Source organism: Eptatretus burgeri, chromosome 14 (genome assembly GCF_056783735.1).
Source record: "Eptatretus burgeri isolate ZD-2024b chromosome 14, Ebu_testis_v1, whole genome shotgun sequence".
NCBI classification, from domain to species: Eukaryota; Metazoa; Chordata; class Myxini; order Myxiniformes; family Myxinidae; genus Eptatretus; species Eptatretus burgeri.
The window spans coordinates 32,169,369-32,184,563 of NC_140974.1; the positions used below are offsets into that span (position 1 = coordinate 32,169,369).

Sequence of the window (15,195 nt, forward strand, 5' to 3'; positions counted from 1 at the left end):
GAGAATTACTTGTTCATTTTCAAGGATCGGATCTGGTTTGTGTTTCCTTGATTGTTCTGGGACCGGGATGTTAAAATGTTTGCAGATGTGCCAATGGATTCCACTGCCGACGCTGTCATGTCTTTCTGTGTACAGCTTTTCTGATACGAGTTTTTTACATCCTGAAAAAAGGTGACTGGTACTTTCTGTTTTTCCCAATAAAACCTGTATTTATTTGTCTGATTGACTCAATCGCACCATTTTCTTAAAAGCATTAGTGTAAAGGGCAGAAGAGCTTCTGTCAAAGGGCGGAGGATCTCCTTGTGAGCCAACGGCCATCCATATCCAGTGCCCAACTGTGTTTGCGGACGTCCTCCTGCAGTTGGGTTACTTCTTATTAAGCGGATGGTGGCAGGATTTGCACTCCAGCCACCGTAAAACCCTTCATTCCGCAAAACACAAAAACGCAAAGAAATCTGAAAACCTACTCCATGGGAGTACCTCCTGTGCCGCTTCCCTTCGCATGGCAGCTAACCGGATGATGGGATTGGGGAAAAGCCTTCGGGAACCCAAATCTTTGACGATAGGAGGGAAACCACGGGGTAACATTCCCAGGTCAGATTGCGGGAGAGCGTGTCGGAGTAGTGCTGAGGTGTCGTCCACCAGATGGCGGTCTCCTTGGATTAACCTGAGGCGGTCCCTTAGGGTGGGTGCCTGGAATGTCCTATCCCTAAGAAAGGATGATCACCTGTCTCTGTTATCATCTGAGCTCAAGCGTTTGGACATCGATATTGCAGCACTCTCTGACGTTCGGAGACCGGATTGCGGCGAGATCATGGTGGGTGGTTGCACCTACTATTGGTCTGGTCGCTCTGATGGTGACCGTTCCCAAGGAGTTTCTGTAGCTGCGTCCAATAAGCTGACTCAAATGATAATTGAGGTAACACTGGTCAACGAACATACTATGGGACTAAGGATTCATCACTCCTTAGGTGTCATTTCCTTGGTCTCTGTTTATGCTCCGACTGAGGCGAGTGATCTCACCGTGAATGATGCATTCTACGCCACACTCGAGTCTGTGATTGATCAGTACCCCAGACGAGATACACTTCTAGTCTTTGGGGATTTCAATGCATCGACTGGAACTGAAAGGGATGGTTATGAGACGTGTGATGGTCCCCATGGGTCAGGAACTATGAACCAGAATAGCACTAAGTTCCTTGACTTTGCAAGAAGTCATAGACAGGGTGGCCGGTTCATGGTTTCAGCGTCAAACAAAGCCATCGCTGGACTTGGTATTCCAACGCTGGCAGTGTGGCAAAGAAGATTGACCATGTCCTCATTGAATCCAGGATAATGGTACCATCCCAGCCTAGGCTGGATTTTGGCAAGCCCAAGGATGAGCAGGTTGCTGAGGAGTTTGCGAACAAGTGGAGTGGAGATTTGAGGAGTCTGGATGCTTTGGGAGGTACTGAAGAGTTGTGGAGTGCCTTCAAGACCACAGTCCTCGATGTTGCCGGTGGATGTCTTGGAACTCACCGTAGGGCAAAGAAGAATTTTGTTTCTCAAGGGACAATAGATACCATTGACCAGAGTCGCAGGGCCAGGCTGAATGGCAAAGCTCAGCTGTTCAGGGAGCTGAAGCGTAAAACTGTACGTGCTCTAAGGATGGACAAGGAAGCCTATGTGCGAGGAATCTGTGAGGGGGTAGAGCATCACCTGTGGTCAAGTGATTCTCGTCCTGCTTACAGGGGAATTTGCACATTGCGTTCATCCAAGCCCATCCCTCGGTGTACTGCAGTTAGAGCAGGGGGTGGTAGGTTCTTGACAGAGGAGTCTGAAGTGAAGGTCCGCTGTGCCGGTTACTTTGAGCGGTTGTACCAGGCTGATCCACCAGCTGTCGAGTTGGACGTCAGGGGTTTTACAATTCCTGTTGCTGACCCTCCAATCAACTGTGGCCCACCTTCGCTTGTGGAAACACAGGCTGCGGTGAACCGGTTGAAATGGGGTAAAGCTCCAGGGATCTGTGGCATCCATGCTGAACTTCTCAAGGCTGGTGGAAATGCTGCACTCATGTCGTTGCATGCAGTTCTGTGCTCTGCCTGGAACACAGGCATCATCCCAACTGACTGGAAGAGGGGCCTTGTTGTCCCTCTCTGGAAAGGGAAGGGTGATCACAAAGACTGCAACAACCACCGAGGGGTGACGCTGTTCTCAGTGCCGGGCAAGGTCTTTGCTCGGATAATTCTTAATAGGGTTCACCACCATCTTCTTGACCACCAGCGTCCAGAGCAGTCAGGCTTTACACCAAAGAGGTCAACGATTGACCGTATCCTTGCTCTTCGTGTCCTCACCGAACGCAGACGAGAGTTTTGGCAGGGGCTGCTTGCAGCTTAGGGTGATCTCTGGAAAGTGTTCGATTCAGTGAATCGGGATGCCCTCTGGAGGATTCCAGGTCTTCGTGGGGTGCTACCAAAACTGATCGATCTGATTTCTGAACTCTACTCTGGTACTGAGAGTGCTGTGAGATGTGGTGGTACCATCTCTGACTTATTTCTGAATGCCTTCTGACTAGCAGCCTGAAACTGCTTGCATACTAAGAAAACTCAAAGGAAGTGCATGAGTGAAAATAGCGTGTTTTGGTTCATTAAAACACCCCTTTTGAGGATAATTAACGGTCTTATTTAATCATATCCTTCAACAAGCGCTCATTGACCACCTCACTCTCTGGGGTCTTCAAGCGTATCCAGGGTTACCTAACGGGTCTGAAGCCGCCATGTTTTTTTGGCCTGCTCAACCATGCCCTGACTTGGAACAGGCCGCAACGATTTCTTAACAATAAAATTTTTATTTGCACTTTTGTCACTCATATTACCGAATGCCTGTTCATCATAGCTATGAATTGTTGTGAACATTGTAATGCTAATAAACGCCTGGAGACGCCAGCATTCGTGGCTTTATTTCATTTCCACAAACGCGATAACCTCGAGAATCTCTTAAATGAAGCTGAATTACAAAATTTAAGCTGTAGAATCGTCAAACTTAGCAACAATTCCGACTCTGAAAAAAAAAGTGTTAATTTGCCCAATTCGGACATATTTGACACTTTGGGCGTCTCTGAGAGGTGTATGTTTAATATCACAGTTTGGTGATTGCTAATCACATGCCAAGCGAGCCATGTCTTATCAACAATTTCGTTGGAGTGCTTAAGTCCGAAGTCACATTTGCTCTACGGCGAGGATACGGCGGCCGTACGCCCTCTGAATTGACAGAAACGTGCGGCGGCCGCATTGTTTCTGCGGTGGCCTCAAGGTGGCCCTACGCCGTTTGGCTATCTTTTACAGGCCGTAGGGGTCGCTGTGGAATTATAACGCGGAGTTATAACTTTTTTCATTTCTACGTTCGCCGTAGCAATTCGACAAGCCAAAAAAAAAAACTGGTAAAAAAATAAAATAATAATTAACCCACTCGTTACCGTCCGTCTGGCCGCACGTTCGCCTTAGGCCCCCCCTGCGGTCACCTTGCAAGTACCTTGAGGCTACCTTGCGTCTGCCTTGAAAATTATATGGCCGCCGCAGGGACGCCCTAAGGTCACCGTGCGACATCAAATCAAAGACCGTACGGCACCACCACATTTTCGGTCTCCACAATTTCTAAATACGCCGTGCAGCTCCCCGAAAAATAAAAACATATGTGACTGCTACATTGTGTAACCATGGAAATACTGCAACCGCCGTATAATTGCTAGTGGCCGTAGATTTTGGAGACCCCACGGCCGCCGTGGCAAATGTGACTTGGGCCTAAGCCACTTGGCGAATGCTCTACAATATTTGAAATTTCACTGAATACTATATCGATCTACTTGAACAAAGTTCAAGGCCACTCGCGTGCGTTGGCCACATGGTGTTTTGCGGTGCAAACAGATGGTGGCTGGCTCGCTGAAAATATGAAAAAAAAATTTACATGACGTTTCCACTTTTTGTGCGTTATTCCATTATACGACCCATCACTTCGGCATTGATAAATACAAATAAAAATAAAATGTTTCATTTTAAAGAATTTCTTCAACCGTTTCGTGGATTGCTTGGTGAAGCCACTTGACACACGTTCTTCAAGCTTCTATCAATGGCGGTACCGCGGTTCGATGCCAGAGGTAGGAAGGCAAAATAAATTATATGATTACAATGAGTAAAAAATATTTTCAGTTGTTATGAAGTTATGATTCGCCACATCACGGCAGGAAAGCCGAGAGGTATGCATGCTCACTCGAAGTTATCTAGCCTGGGTTTGAATTCCGACCCAGGTATAAACTGTTATTCTGGTGCTTTACAGGCAGGGTGATTCTTCAACGTGTGTGTTGTGTTGTCTCTCGGGTGGATGTTAAACTGGGCATCCCATCTTCCGGAATCCCTTTCCCCATCCCCTCTCTCACCCCTATCCCACCGCTCTCTTTCCCTTACCAACCCTGCCCCCCTCTCTCCCACCCCTCTCACCCTTTCCTACCCCACCCTCTCTCTCTCCAACCCCTGCCTCACCACCCCTCCCCCTTTGTTGAGGGGACTGTAGCATGTACAATCCACACCAAATTCTGCATATGTGCAGGGTCTATCCAGGGTCAGGTCATGGGTACACCCCCCCCCACCACACCCTCTCGCCACCCCCCAAAGCAATTTTCCATGATTGTGTGTGTATGTCCAAACATCATAAAATAACGCACTGGGCCAATCGACACCAAATTTTTCATCCATGCTGAGGGTATCCAGGGTCGGGACACGGGCACAACCTCCCACCCTCCAACCCCCGAAAGAGGATTATCTATATGCATGTGTGTTTGTATGTCTGAAAATCAATAAATTGACATCAAACAAGGAAATGAGGCCATTTCACCCATCATTGTCATGGTGCACTCTCAGGTTTATTTTTGCTACAGCTTTAAACATCAATGTTCTTGATGGTTTAGGCCTTGGTCACATTTGCCACGGCGGCCGTGGGGTCTCCAAAATCTATGGCCACTAGCAATTATACGGCGGCCGCAGTATTTCCACGGTCACACAATGTAGCAGTCACATAAGTTTTTATTTTTCGGGGAGCCGCACGGCGTATTTAGGCCCAAGTCACATTTGCCACGGCGGCCGTGGGGTCTCCAAAATCTACGGCCACTAGCAATTATACGGCAGCCGCAGTATTTCCACGGTCACACAATGTAGCAGTCACATATGTTTTTATTTTTCGGGGAGCTGCATGGTGTATTTATAAATTGTGGAGACCGAAAACGTGGGGTTGCTGTACGGTCTTTGATTTGATGTCGCACGGTGACCTTAGGGCGTTCCTGCGGTGGCCATAGAATTTTCAAGGCAGACACAAGGTGCCTGCAAGGCAACCGCAGGGGGGCCCTAAGACGAATGTGCAGCCAGACAGACGGTAATGAATGGGTTAATTTTTTTTTTTTTATCAGTTTTTTTTTTTCGGCTTGTCGAATTGCTACGGCGAACGTAGAAATGAAAAAAGTTATAACTCCGCGTTATAATTCCACGGCGACCTTACGGGCCTGTAAAATATAGCCATGCGGCGTAGGGCCACCCTGAGGCCACCTAAGAAACTCTGCGGCCGCCGCACGTTTCTGTCAATTCAGAGGGCGTACGGCCGCCGTATCCTTGCCGTAGAGCAAATAATGTGACATAGGCCTTACTGAAGTCGAAATATCCCGATCTTTATCGGGTGACCCAGCTTGTGTGGAGTACCCAGCACGGCCTGGGAAAAACTATGCCGGGGTTCTATGTGTAGTGCATTACAAACGTTGAAATCTTGGAAATATTTTGTGTTTGTGCATTTGTACGTTATCCTTTCATGGACGACCGTAGCACCGAGAGGCCCCAAGTTTTGGGTGTCGGTACTTCAGAATCTCAGCAAGGTTTTAAGTTTCTGCATGTTGGCCTGGAAGTCCATTTTAATGCCACTAAAAGCCACCATAAAGTGTATATTGGGATGTGGGGTCAGGTAATGCTGCCACCGGCCCACAGGTAAGAGGTAATCACCATGAAGCCGATAACTTCAGAGCTTTTCAATGTTCAACCCATCCCAAAACCACCATCGGGAAAAGCTTACCCAGCCGGGCAGTGCCAGGTACCCCCTGACCCCTGGGTAGGTCAGGTCAGGTATGGGAGCATGTGCCAGAACAGCGCGTCGCTGCGTCCACTTTCCGCCGGTACTCCAGGGGCCTCCGTCTGGCCATCTCCCAGGCAGATGCCAGGCCCATCCCCATCTCCTTGAGATGATGGTCAACCTGCTGCAACCACGAGGCATGTGGTCAGCCAACTGGCCTCCTCCACTCACGAGACTCCCCCGCTGAGAGAATCTGGTGAGCAGGATCAGCGTCAGGAAAACGAGCCACATGTCCATACAGCCACAACTGACGCTCACGGACTATGCAGGTAACAAATCTCATCCGAGTCTCTCTCAGCAACCGCTCGTTGGACAGAAAATACGAAAAGCGATAGCCAAGAATTCTCCGAAGAGACCTGGTACCAAAGGAATTAAGTCTCCGTCTCAGATCCTTGGTCAGAGTCCAAGTCTCGCATCCAGAGAGCAAGACTGGAAGTACCAAGTACCTGAAGACTCGGACTTTCGTCCTCCCGCACAGGTACCGGCAGCGCCACACCCCATGATCCAGTGAATCCATGACTCCCCAGGCCCGACCCAGACGTCTATTGACCTCTGAATCACAGCCAGCAGCGACATGAATATCACTGCCAAGGTAAGTGAATCTCCCCACAACCTTAACATCCTCACAACAAACAGACACAGACAGGACAGCAGCATCCAAGATGTCACCGAAAGCCTGGATCTTAGTTTTGACCCAAGAAACCCGCGGCTCTGACTCCCCATTCAGCACCTCGAGGGCCCCCAAAAGGATATCTAAAGTCTCCGCTAAGATGACTGCATCATCTGCAAAATCAAGGTCCGAGATCTTGACATTTCCAAATGACGCACCGCAGCTTGATCTCTCCGACATCCTCCCTAAAATCCAGTCCATACAAGTGCTGAAAAGTGTGGGGGCCAGTACACACCCCTGACGAACTCCAGTAACAATTGGAAATAAGTTAGAGATGGTACCACCACACTTCACAGCACTCTCAGTACCAGAGTAGAGTTCAGACATCAGATCGATCAGTTTTGGTGGCACCCCACGAAGACCAAGAATCCTCCAGAGGACATCCCGATTCACATAATCGAACGCTTTACAGATATCAACATAGGCTGTCAGCAGCCCCTGCCAAAACTCTCGTCTGCGTTCGGTGAGGACACGAAGAGCAAGGATACGGTCAATCATTGACCTCTTTGGTGCAAAGCCTGACTGCTCTGGACGCTGGTGCTCAAGCAGATGGTGGAGAACCCTATCAAGAATTATCCGAGCAAAGACCTTGCCTGGCACTGAGAGCAGCGTCACCCCTCAGTAGTTGTTGCAGTCTTGGCGATCACCCTTCCCTTTCCAGAGAGAAACAACAAGGCCCCTCTTCCAATCAGTTGGGATGATGCCTGTGTTCCAGGCAGAGCACAAAACTGCACGCAACGACACGAGTGCAGCATTTCCACCAGCCTTGAGAAGTTCGGCATGGATGCCACAGATCCCTGGAGCTTTGCCCCTTCAACCGGTTCAACGCAACCCGTGTTTCCACAAGCGAAGGTGGACCACAGTTGATTTGAGGGTCAGCAACAGGGATTGTAACACCCTTGACGTCCAACTCGACAGCTGGGGGATCAGCCCGGTACAACCGCTCAAAGTAACCGGCCCAGCGGGCCTTAACTTCAGACTCCTCTGTCAAGAGCCTACAACTCTCAACTCTAACTGCAGTGCTCCGAGGGATGGGCTTGGATGAACGCAATGCGCGAATTCCCCTGTAAGCGGGACGAGAATCACCTGTCCACAGGTGATGCTCTACCCCCTCACAGATTCCTCGCACATAGGCCTCCTTGTCCACCCTCAGTGCACGTACAGTTTTACGCCTCAGCTCCCTGAAGAGCTCAGCTCTGCCATTCAGCCTGGCCCTGCGACTCTGGTCAATGGTATCCAGTGTCCCTTGAGAGACAAAATTCTTCTTTGCCCTGCGGTGAGTTACAAGACATCCAATGGCAACATCAAGGATGTTGGTCTTGAAGGCACTCCACAACTCTTCAGGACCCCCCAAAGCACCCAGACCCCCCAAGTGTCCACTCAGCCTGTTCGCAAACTCCTCAGCTACTCTCTCATCCCTGAGCTTGCCAACATCCAGCCTTGGCTGGGATGGTACCATTCTCCAGGATTTAAGGTGCAGCTTTAGAGTTGCTGCAACAAGCCTGTGGTCAGTATTGAGTAACTGAGCACTCCGGTCGACCCTGCAGTTCTGGATCATCCTCCAGCGACTGTCAATGAGGACATGGTCAATCTCCTTTGCCACACCGCCAGCGTTGGAATACCAAGTCCAGCGGTGAGCTTGTGGGCGCTGAAACCATGAACCAGCCACCCTAAGTCCATGACTTCTTGCAAAGTCAAGGAACTTAGTGCTATTCTGGTTCATAGTTCCTGACCCATGGGGACCAACACACATCTCATAACCATCCCTATCAGTTCCAGTCGATGCATTGAAATCCTCCAAGACTAGAAGTGTATCTCGTCTGGGGCACTGATCAACCACAGACTCAAGCGTGGCGTAGAATGCATCCTTCACGGTGAGATCACTCGCCTCAGTCGGAGCATAAACAGAGACCAGGGGAATGATACCTAAGGAGTGGCGAATCCTTAATCTCATAATACGCTCATTGACCGGTGTTACCTCAATTATCATTGGGGTCAGCTTATTGGACACAGCTACAGCAACTCCTTGGGTATGGTAACCATCAGAGCGACCTGACCAATAGTAGGTGTAACCACCCACCATTATCTCGCCGCAATCCAGTCTTCGAACCTCAGAGAGAGCTGCAATCCCGATGTCCAAACGCTTGAGCTCAGATGATAACAGAGACAGGTGATCATCCTCTCTTAGGGATAGGACATTCCAGGCACCCACCCGAAGGGACCGTCTCAGGTTAACCCAAGGAGACCGCCGTCTGGTGGACGACACCTCAGCACCACTCCGACACACTCTCCCACAATCTGACCCAGGGATGTTACCCCGTGGTTTCCCTCCTATCATCAAAGATTGGGGTCCTGAAGGCTTTGACCCAATCCCGTCATCCGGTGAGCTGCCCTGTGAAGGGAAGCTGCACAGGAGGTACTCCCACGGAGTGGGTTTTCAGATTTTTTTGCGTTTTTGTGTTTTGCGGAATGAAGGATTTTACGGTGGCCGGAGTGCAAATCCTGCCACCCTGGGTTGTCCCTCTAGTAATACATATAGGGGGAAACGCTACTTATGATGCACCCTGTACATTCACCTGCTGTATTGCTTTCTCCATACCCAAGACCCCCGTGCAATCTTTCAAGCCCACCTGTCTTTTCTCCCTCAAATCCATTTAAGTCCCCACCTCGTATTAACATATCAGAAACATCTAATTTTGCACAACATCATCTAATTCCGCTCTAAACTTTCTTCTCTCCGCCTCACCTAAGTTTACTTGTGGTGCATAAGCTGACACTACATTTATTAATGTTTCTCATCATTGAGAGAAACTCATTTTCTCATTTTCATCAATCAATGTTTCTCCAAACTACATTCATCAATGTTTCTCCTATTATCAGCTTCAATTTCATGATTCTCATGCTGTATCTCAACACTTCCAAAAAACTTTCTGTACCAACTTTCCTGCAACCAGTACACTAACACCCTCTTGAACCTCTTGCCCTCCTGACCAAAATAACATACATTTCATGTCCTGTGCCTGTTCTTGCCTCTTGCCTCCATCTTGTCTGCTGCACATAACATATATGAACTACCTTTCTCCTTCTTAACATCTCCACCACTTCCTGACTTTTCCCACTCATTGTCCCAATATTAGCTGTAGAAACTCTAAACACGACCTCTACTACCTTCTTTTCCTGATGCACTTGTATTCATAAAGAGGCCTATGAACAGTATCTGGCTGTTTGCCATCATACTGTAGTGGTTGCTTTCTCCACACCCAAAACCATAGTCGCTCACCTGGCTGGTAATCAAGTCCATTTCCCCTGGTTTGTCCATCTTTCTGTTTGACATAGGCAAGTAGAACTGCCCACGTGGAACCACAGGCTGACCCCTCCTATTCATTACTGCCATGATAAAAAAAAATTATAGAGGACCAATTGTCCTGTAGCTCACCTGGCTGGTTGTCAAAATGTGGAGTGACGGATGGATCAGGGTAAAAATAAGAGCTGGATTTGGAATACACATTTTAGGTCAGGTAGTATTGACATGAAATTCACAGTCATGCAACTCCTTGCTGTGTATGAGCCTTCGTTTAAGATATTGCTCACGACTAGCATGATGATGTCACTTGATGTTGTGTAAAAATTATCCCTATTTGATAACATACAACTCCAAGGTGTCTGCAATTCATATTTTTCAAGATGTTGCCCACTTTCTGTATTATGACATCACTGGTGGACATATTGTGTTTCGGATCAGCTTCTTCTAATCAAACGTTCCCTTAGGTCAGGGGTCGGGAACGTGTGGCTCGCGAGCCAGGTATGGCTCTTTTGATGATTGCATCTGGCTCGCAGATAAAATTGGAGTTTGAAACTTGGAAAGCCCAATATTTCTCGCAGAAGCTTTACCTATAGTTTGGTGTCGTGCTTCATTCACGTGCAGGGCTGAACTTGGCAGAAGGAGAGAAGAAAAAACACCTCTGAATTGTCTGAAGCGGTTTTTGTTTTGTCCAGTCATGCGGCCGACGCGAGTAGTGATTTAGGTTCCTCCAATGACGTGCCGCCGCCGACACGCGTAGCGGAATTCATCTCGACCAATCACGCGCCACCGCTGAGGCGACTCGTGATTTCGGTTCCTCCAATGACGTGCCGCCGCCGAGACACGTCACGGAATTCATCTCGACCAATCACGCGCCACCGCTGAGGCGACTCGTGATTTCGGTTCCTCCAATGACGTGCCGCCGCCGAGACGCGTCACGGAATTCATCTCGACCAATCACGCGCCACCGCTGAGGCGACTCGTGATTTCGGTTCCTCCAATGACGTGCCGCCGCCGAGACGCGTCACGGAATTCATCTCGACCAATCACGCGCCACCGCTGAGGCGACAGCATCCCAGAGTCGGCCGACCGTGCCGCACCTCTCGAGTATGTCAGCCCGTGCGCAGGCCAGCCAGACTCACTTGGGTCAACATCTCCCTCTCTCTCATTTGCTCAAAGCTAACCCTTCGACGAAGAAGATGGCGAAAAGAAAAAAAGATGAGGAGTATCGTACATTTCAGGACGAATGGGCCGAATAATTCGCCTTTGTGGAGAGAGCAGGTTCTGTGGTGTGTCTAATTTGCAATGACAAAATTGCATCGATGAAACGGTCGAATATAAAGCGGCACTTCGACACACACCATGCTACCTTTGCATCAAAATACCCTGTGGGAGACAGCAGAAAGAAAGCGTGCCAAGAGCTACTGAGCAGGGTGCAAGCCAGCCAGCAGCAACTCCGCGTATGGACCCGGCAAGGTGACTATAATTCCGCCAGCTTTGCTGGATCTTTAGCAATAGTGAGGAACGGAAAACCATTCACAGATGGCGAGGATGCTAAAACGTTCATGCTGGATGTCGCCAATGAACTTTTTGATGATCTTCCGAACAAAGACAAGATAATCAAACGGATACAAGACATGCCTCTGTCGGCAAGAACTGTTCATGATCGAACCATCATGATGGCAAACCAAGTGGAGGAAACGCAAGTGAAGGACATAAATACAGTGCCGTTCTTTTCCCTGGCTTTGGATGAGTCAACAGACGTAAGCCATTTGTCGCAGTTCAGTGTGATTGCAAGATATGCTGCTGGTGATACACTGCGCGAAGAAAGTCTTGCTGTTCTGCCAATAAAAGGGTCCACAAGAGGTGAGTATTTATTCAAGTCTTTCATGGAGTTCGCTCAAGAAAAAAATCTACGAATGGATAAACTTATCTCGGTGTGTACTGATGGTGCTCCGTGTATGGTGGGGAAAAACAAAGGATTTGTGGCGCTTCTCCGTGAACATGAAAATAGACCCATCCTAAGTTTCCATTGCATTCTACACCAGGAGGCACTTTGTGCTCAGATGTGTGATGGGCAGCTTGGCGAAGTGATGTCGCTGGTCATTCGTGTGATCAACTTTATTGTTGCCCGAGCCTTAAATGCTCGCCAGTTTAAAACACTGCTGGATGAAGTTGGAGATAACTATCACGGTCTGCTTTTGCACAGCAATGTGCGTTGGTTGTCAAGAGGGAAGGTGCCAAGCCGTTTTGCGGCTTGCCTGAACGAAATCCGGACTTTCCTTGAAATGAAAGGGATTGAGCATCCTGAGCTAGCCGAAACTGAGTGGCTCCTCATGTTTTACTATCTCGTGGATATGACTGAACATCTGAACGAGCTCAACGTGAAAATGCAAGGCATTGGAAATACAGTGTTATCCCTTCAACAAGCCGTGTTTGCTTTTGAAAACAAGCTGGAGCTCTTTATCATGGATCTTGAAACAGGTCGTTCACTACATTTTGAAAAACTGAGACAATTTAAAGATGCATGCACAGCAAGTGAGCCCACTCAAAACTTTGATCTCCACCAGTTAGCTGGCTGGCTTCACATCCAGTCTCCTACAGTCATTCAAAGCATGCTTTGGAGAATTTCGTGAGCACACTCGTCTTTTTAAGTTCATCACCCATCCAAACGAGTGTTCACTGAACACAGCCGACCTGAGTTACATTCCTGGTGTCTCCGTCAGAGATTTTGAAGCAGAAGTGGCTGACCTGAAGGCCTCAGACATGTGGGTGAATAAGTTCAAGTCACTGAATGAAGATTTGGAAAGAATCACACGACAGAAAGCAGAGTTGGCGAGCAAGCACATGTGGACAGAAATGAAAAAACTTCAACCCCAAGACCAGCTGATTATCAAAACTTGGAACGCGCTTCCTGTCACATACCTCACACTGCAGCGTGTGAGTATTGCTGTATTGACCTTGTTTAGATCTACGTATGCATGTGAGCAGTCATTCTCACATCTTAAAAACATCAAGTCCAACCTACAATCACGTCGAACAGATGAAAGCCTCAACGCTTGCATGAAGCTTAACCTCACCAAGTACCAACCAGACTACAAAGCCATCAGCAAATCCATGCAGCACCAGAAGTCCCATTAATGGTGAGTATTATAACAACATTATTTAAAAGAATAAATTCAGAGGCTTATTATACTAACATTTAGTTGAATTCAGTCTTAAAATATATTATATGGCTCTCACTGAAATAGATTTCCAAATATTTTGCTTTAATGGCTCTCTGAGTCAAAAACGTTCCCAACCCTTGCCTTAGGTAGTCGATCATATATTTTAAGTTTCGCATTGATCGGTTAAGCTGTTTCAGAGAAGATTAATTACAAAGGTTTTCCTTTGATCCAATATGGCTGCCAGATCACGTGACCAATGAGGTCATTGTTATCAAATTATATTTCCTATGTGTATTCAATCACATATTTATAGTAAATGTTTGCATCGATTCAGCGGTTTCATAGAATTTTTTTTAAAGATTTTGTTATGATCCAATATGGCTGCCATATCACATGATTGATGACATCATTCTTGACAAATAATGTTTCTTATGGGAAGCCAATCACAAATTTAAAGTTTCACATTGATCAGTTAAGCAGTTTGAGAGAGGATTGTTGAAGGTTTTCCTGTATTACAAAATGGTGGCCAAACTATATTGAAAATTCAAATACATTTAGGACATTTAAAGCTTACGTTGACCAACGTATAGGTGGAAGTGGGGGGGAGGGGGGGATGCAATTAACAAGCTTGCATTCCAACACACTAAAGATCGTTTTAGCCAAGTTTTGTCACAATCCCATCAGCAGTTTTGGAAAAGAAGTTGCAAGGGTTTATACAGATGGATGGACTGACGATGTGCCATCCCAAAAGCTCACCTGAACTATGTTCCAGGTGAGCTAAGAAGAAAAATTGAAGCAAGGTTTTACGGCCAGATGCCCTTCCTGACACCAACCACTTCTTTCAGGGTGGAACCTCAGCCTTTTGCTAAAAAGCCGAACCACAAATCAGTAGTGGATGCAGTTTAACATCTAATCTCACCCAGTATGAGGATAAATTAGGGTTTTACTGAAACAACATCTTTACCATGATGTGGGATCTCATGTTATCATTCAAACTCATTTTACCTCCGTTTTTACTGCTTCATATTAAAATGATATACCATACCTGAGAGAAAGGCAACCCTTCTGGCCAGCAAGTTGTGGATTTGAAAGGCGAGCAGAGGACGTAATGATGGCTGGAGCAGCTCCTCTGATGGGGAAACACGGGAAAAGGAAGAATACAATTCAATTACTTTCGGACGTTCCTGAAAAATATTGCAAATGCTGAGGTCCTTGAATGTCGGTGCAGTTTCTTTAATTATTTAACTTTTTTTTTTTCTTTTCACGGACAAGGCTCGTGGAAGAGCAATAAGACCTAACAAATCAGGATACAACAACAAAGGGAACAGCAGAAAAAGAGGAAAAAACAACAGCAGGATGGAGGAAGAAAGAAGACGGAGACGGACAAACAAGGGATGAAGGTAACGATGAGGGGTACGGGAGAACTCAAAGGGTGGACAACATGGATACACAAGCAGAATTGTGTTTGACCAGTTTGTGATTTTTGTCAAGGTCTGAAGAGAGGGAAGAGGCTGCTGCCCGTTTGTCAGAAGGGTGAGAGATGTCACGGCAGAGAGTGGAGTCACCAGCAAAGAGATAAAGAGGATTTTCCAGAGAGTCAGTGAGATAATTGATGAAGATTCAGAATAATATTTGGCCTAGAACACTGCCTTAAGGTACTCCAGCCTTGACGGGGAGAGGAGATGAAAGGGTTCCGTTGCGAACCACACATTGGCTTCGAGAGTGGAGGAATTTAGTAATCCAAGAGTGGAGTTGGCCTTGGATTCCATAGGCAGACAGTTTGGAGAGCAAGGCAGGATTTCAGACTATATTAAAAGCTCGAGATATGTCCAGAGAGATGGCCCTGATCTCATGTCTGATATTGATGGCTTCAAAAACAATAAGGTCTATCCGACCACATGTTCGCCATGTTTGTT

At 47.4% G+C, this 15,195-nt stretch overlaps 1 protein-coding gene across 1 annotated transcript in view; it reads right to left on the reverse strand.

Moving 5' to 3' along the window:
* MCF2L (MCF.2 cell line derived transforming sequence like) overlaps positions 1 to 14,990 on the reverse strand; it is a 77,831-nt gene extending 62,841 nt beyond the window's left edge. Inside the window, exons 1-2 of the mRNA XM_085853462.1 lie at positions 14,984 to 14,990; positions 14,325 to 14,510 (exon numbers count right to left, since the gene is read on the reverse strand). Of these exons, the coding sequence (XP_085709588.1) occupies positions 14,325 to 14,510; positions 14,984 to 14,990 (193 nt within the window). The remainder of the gene's footprint in view (positions 1 to 14,324; positions 14,511 to 14,983) is intronic.
* Between the last annotated feature and the right edge of the window lie 205 nt (positions 14,991 to 15,195).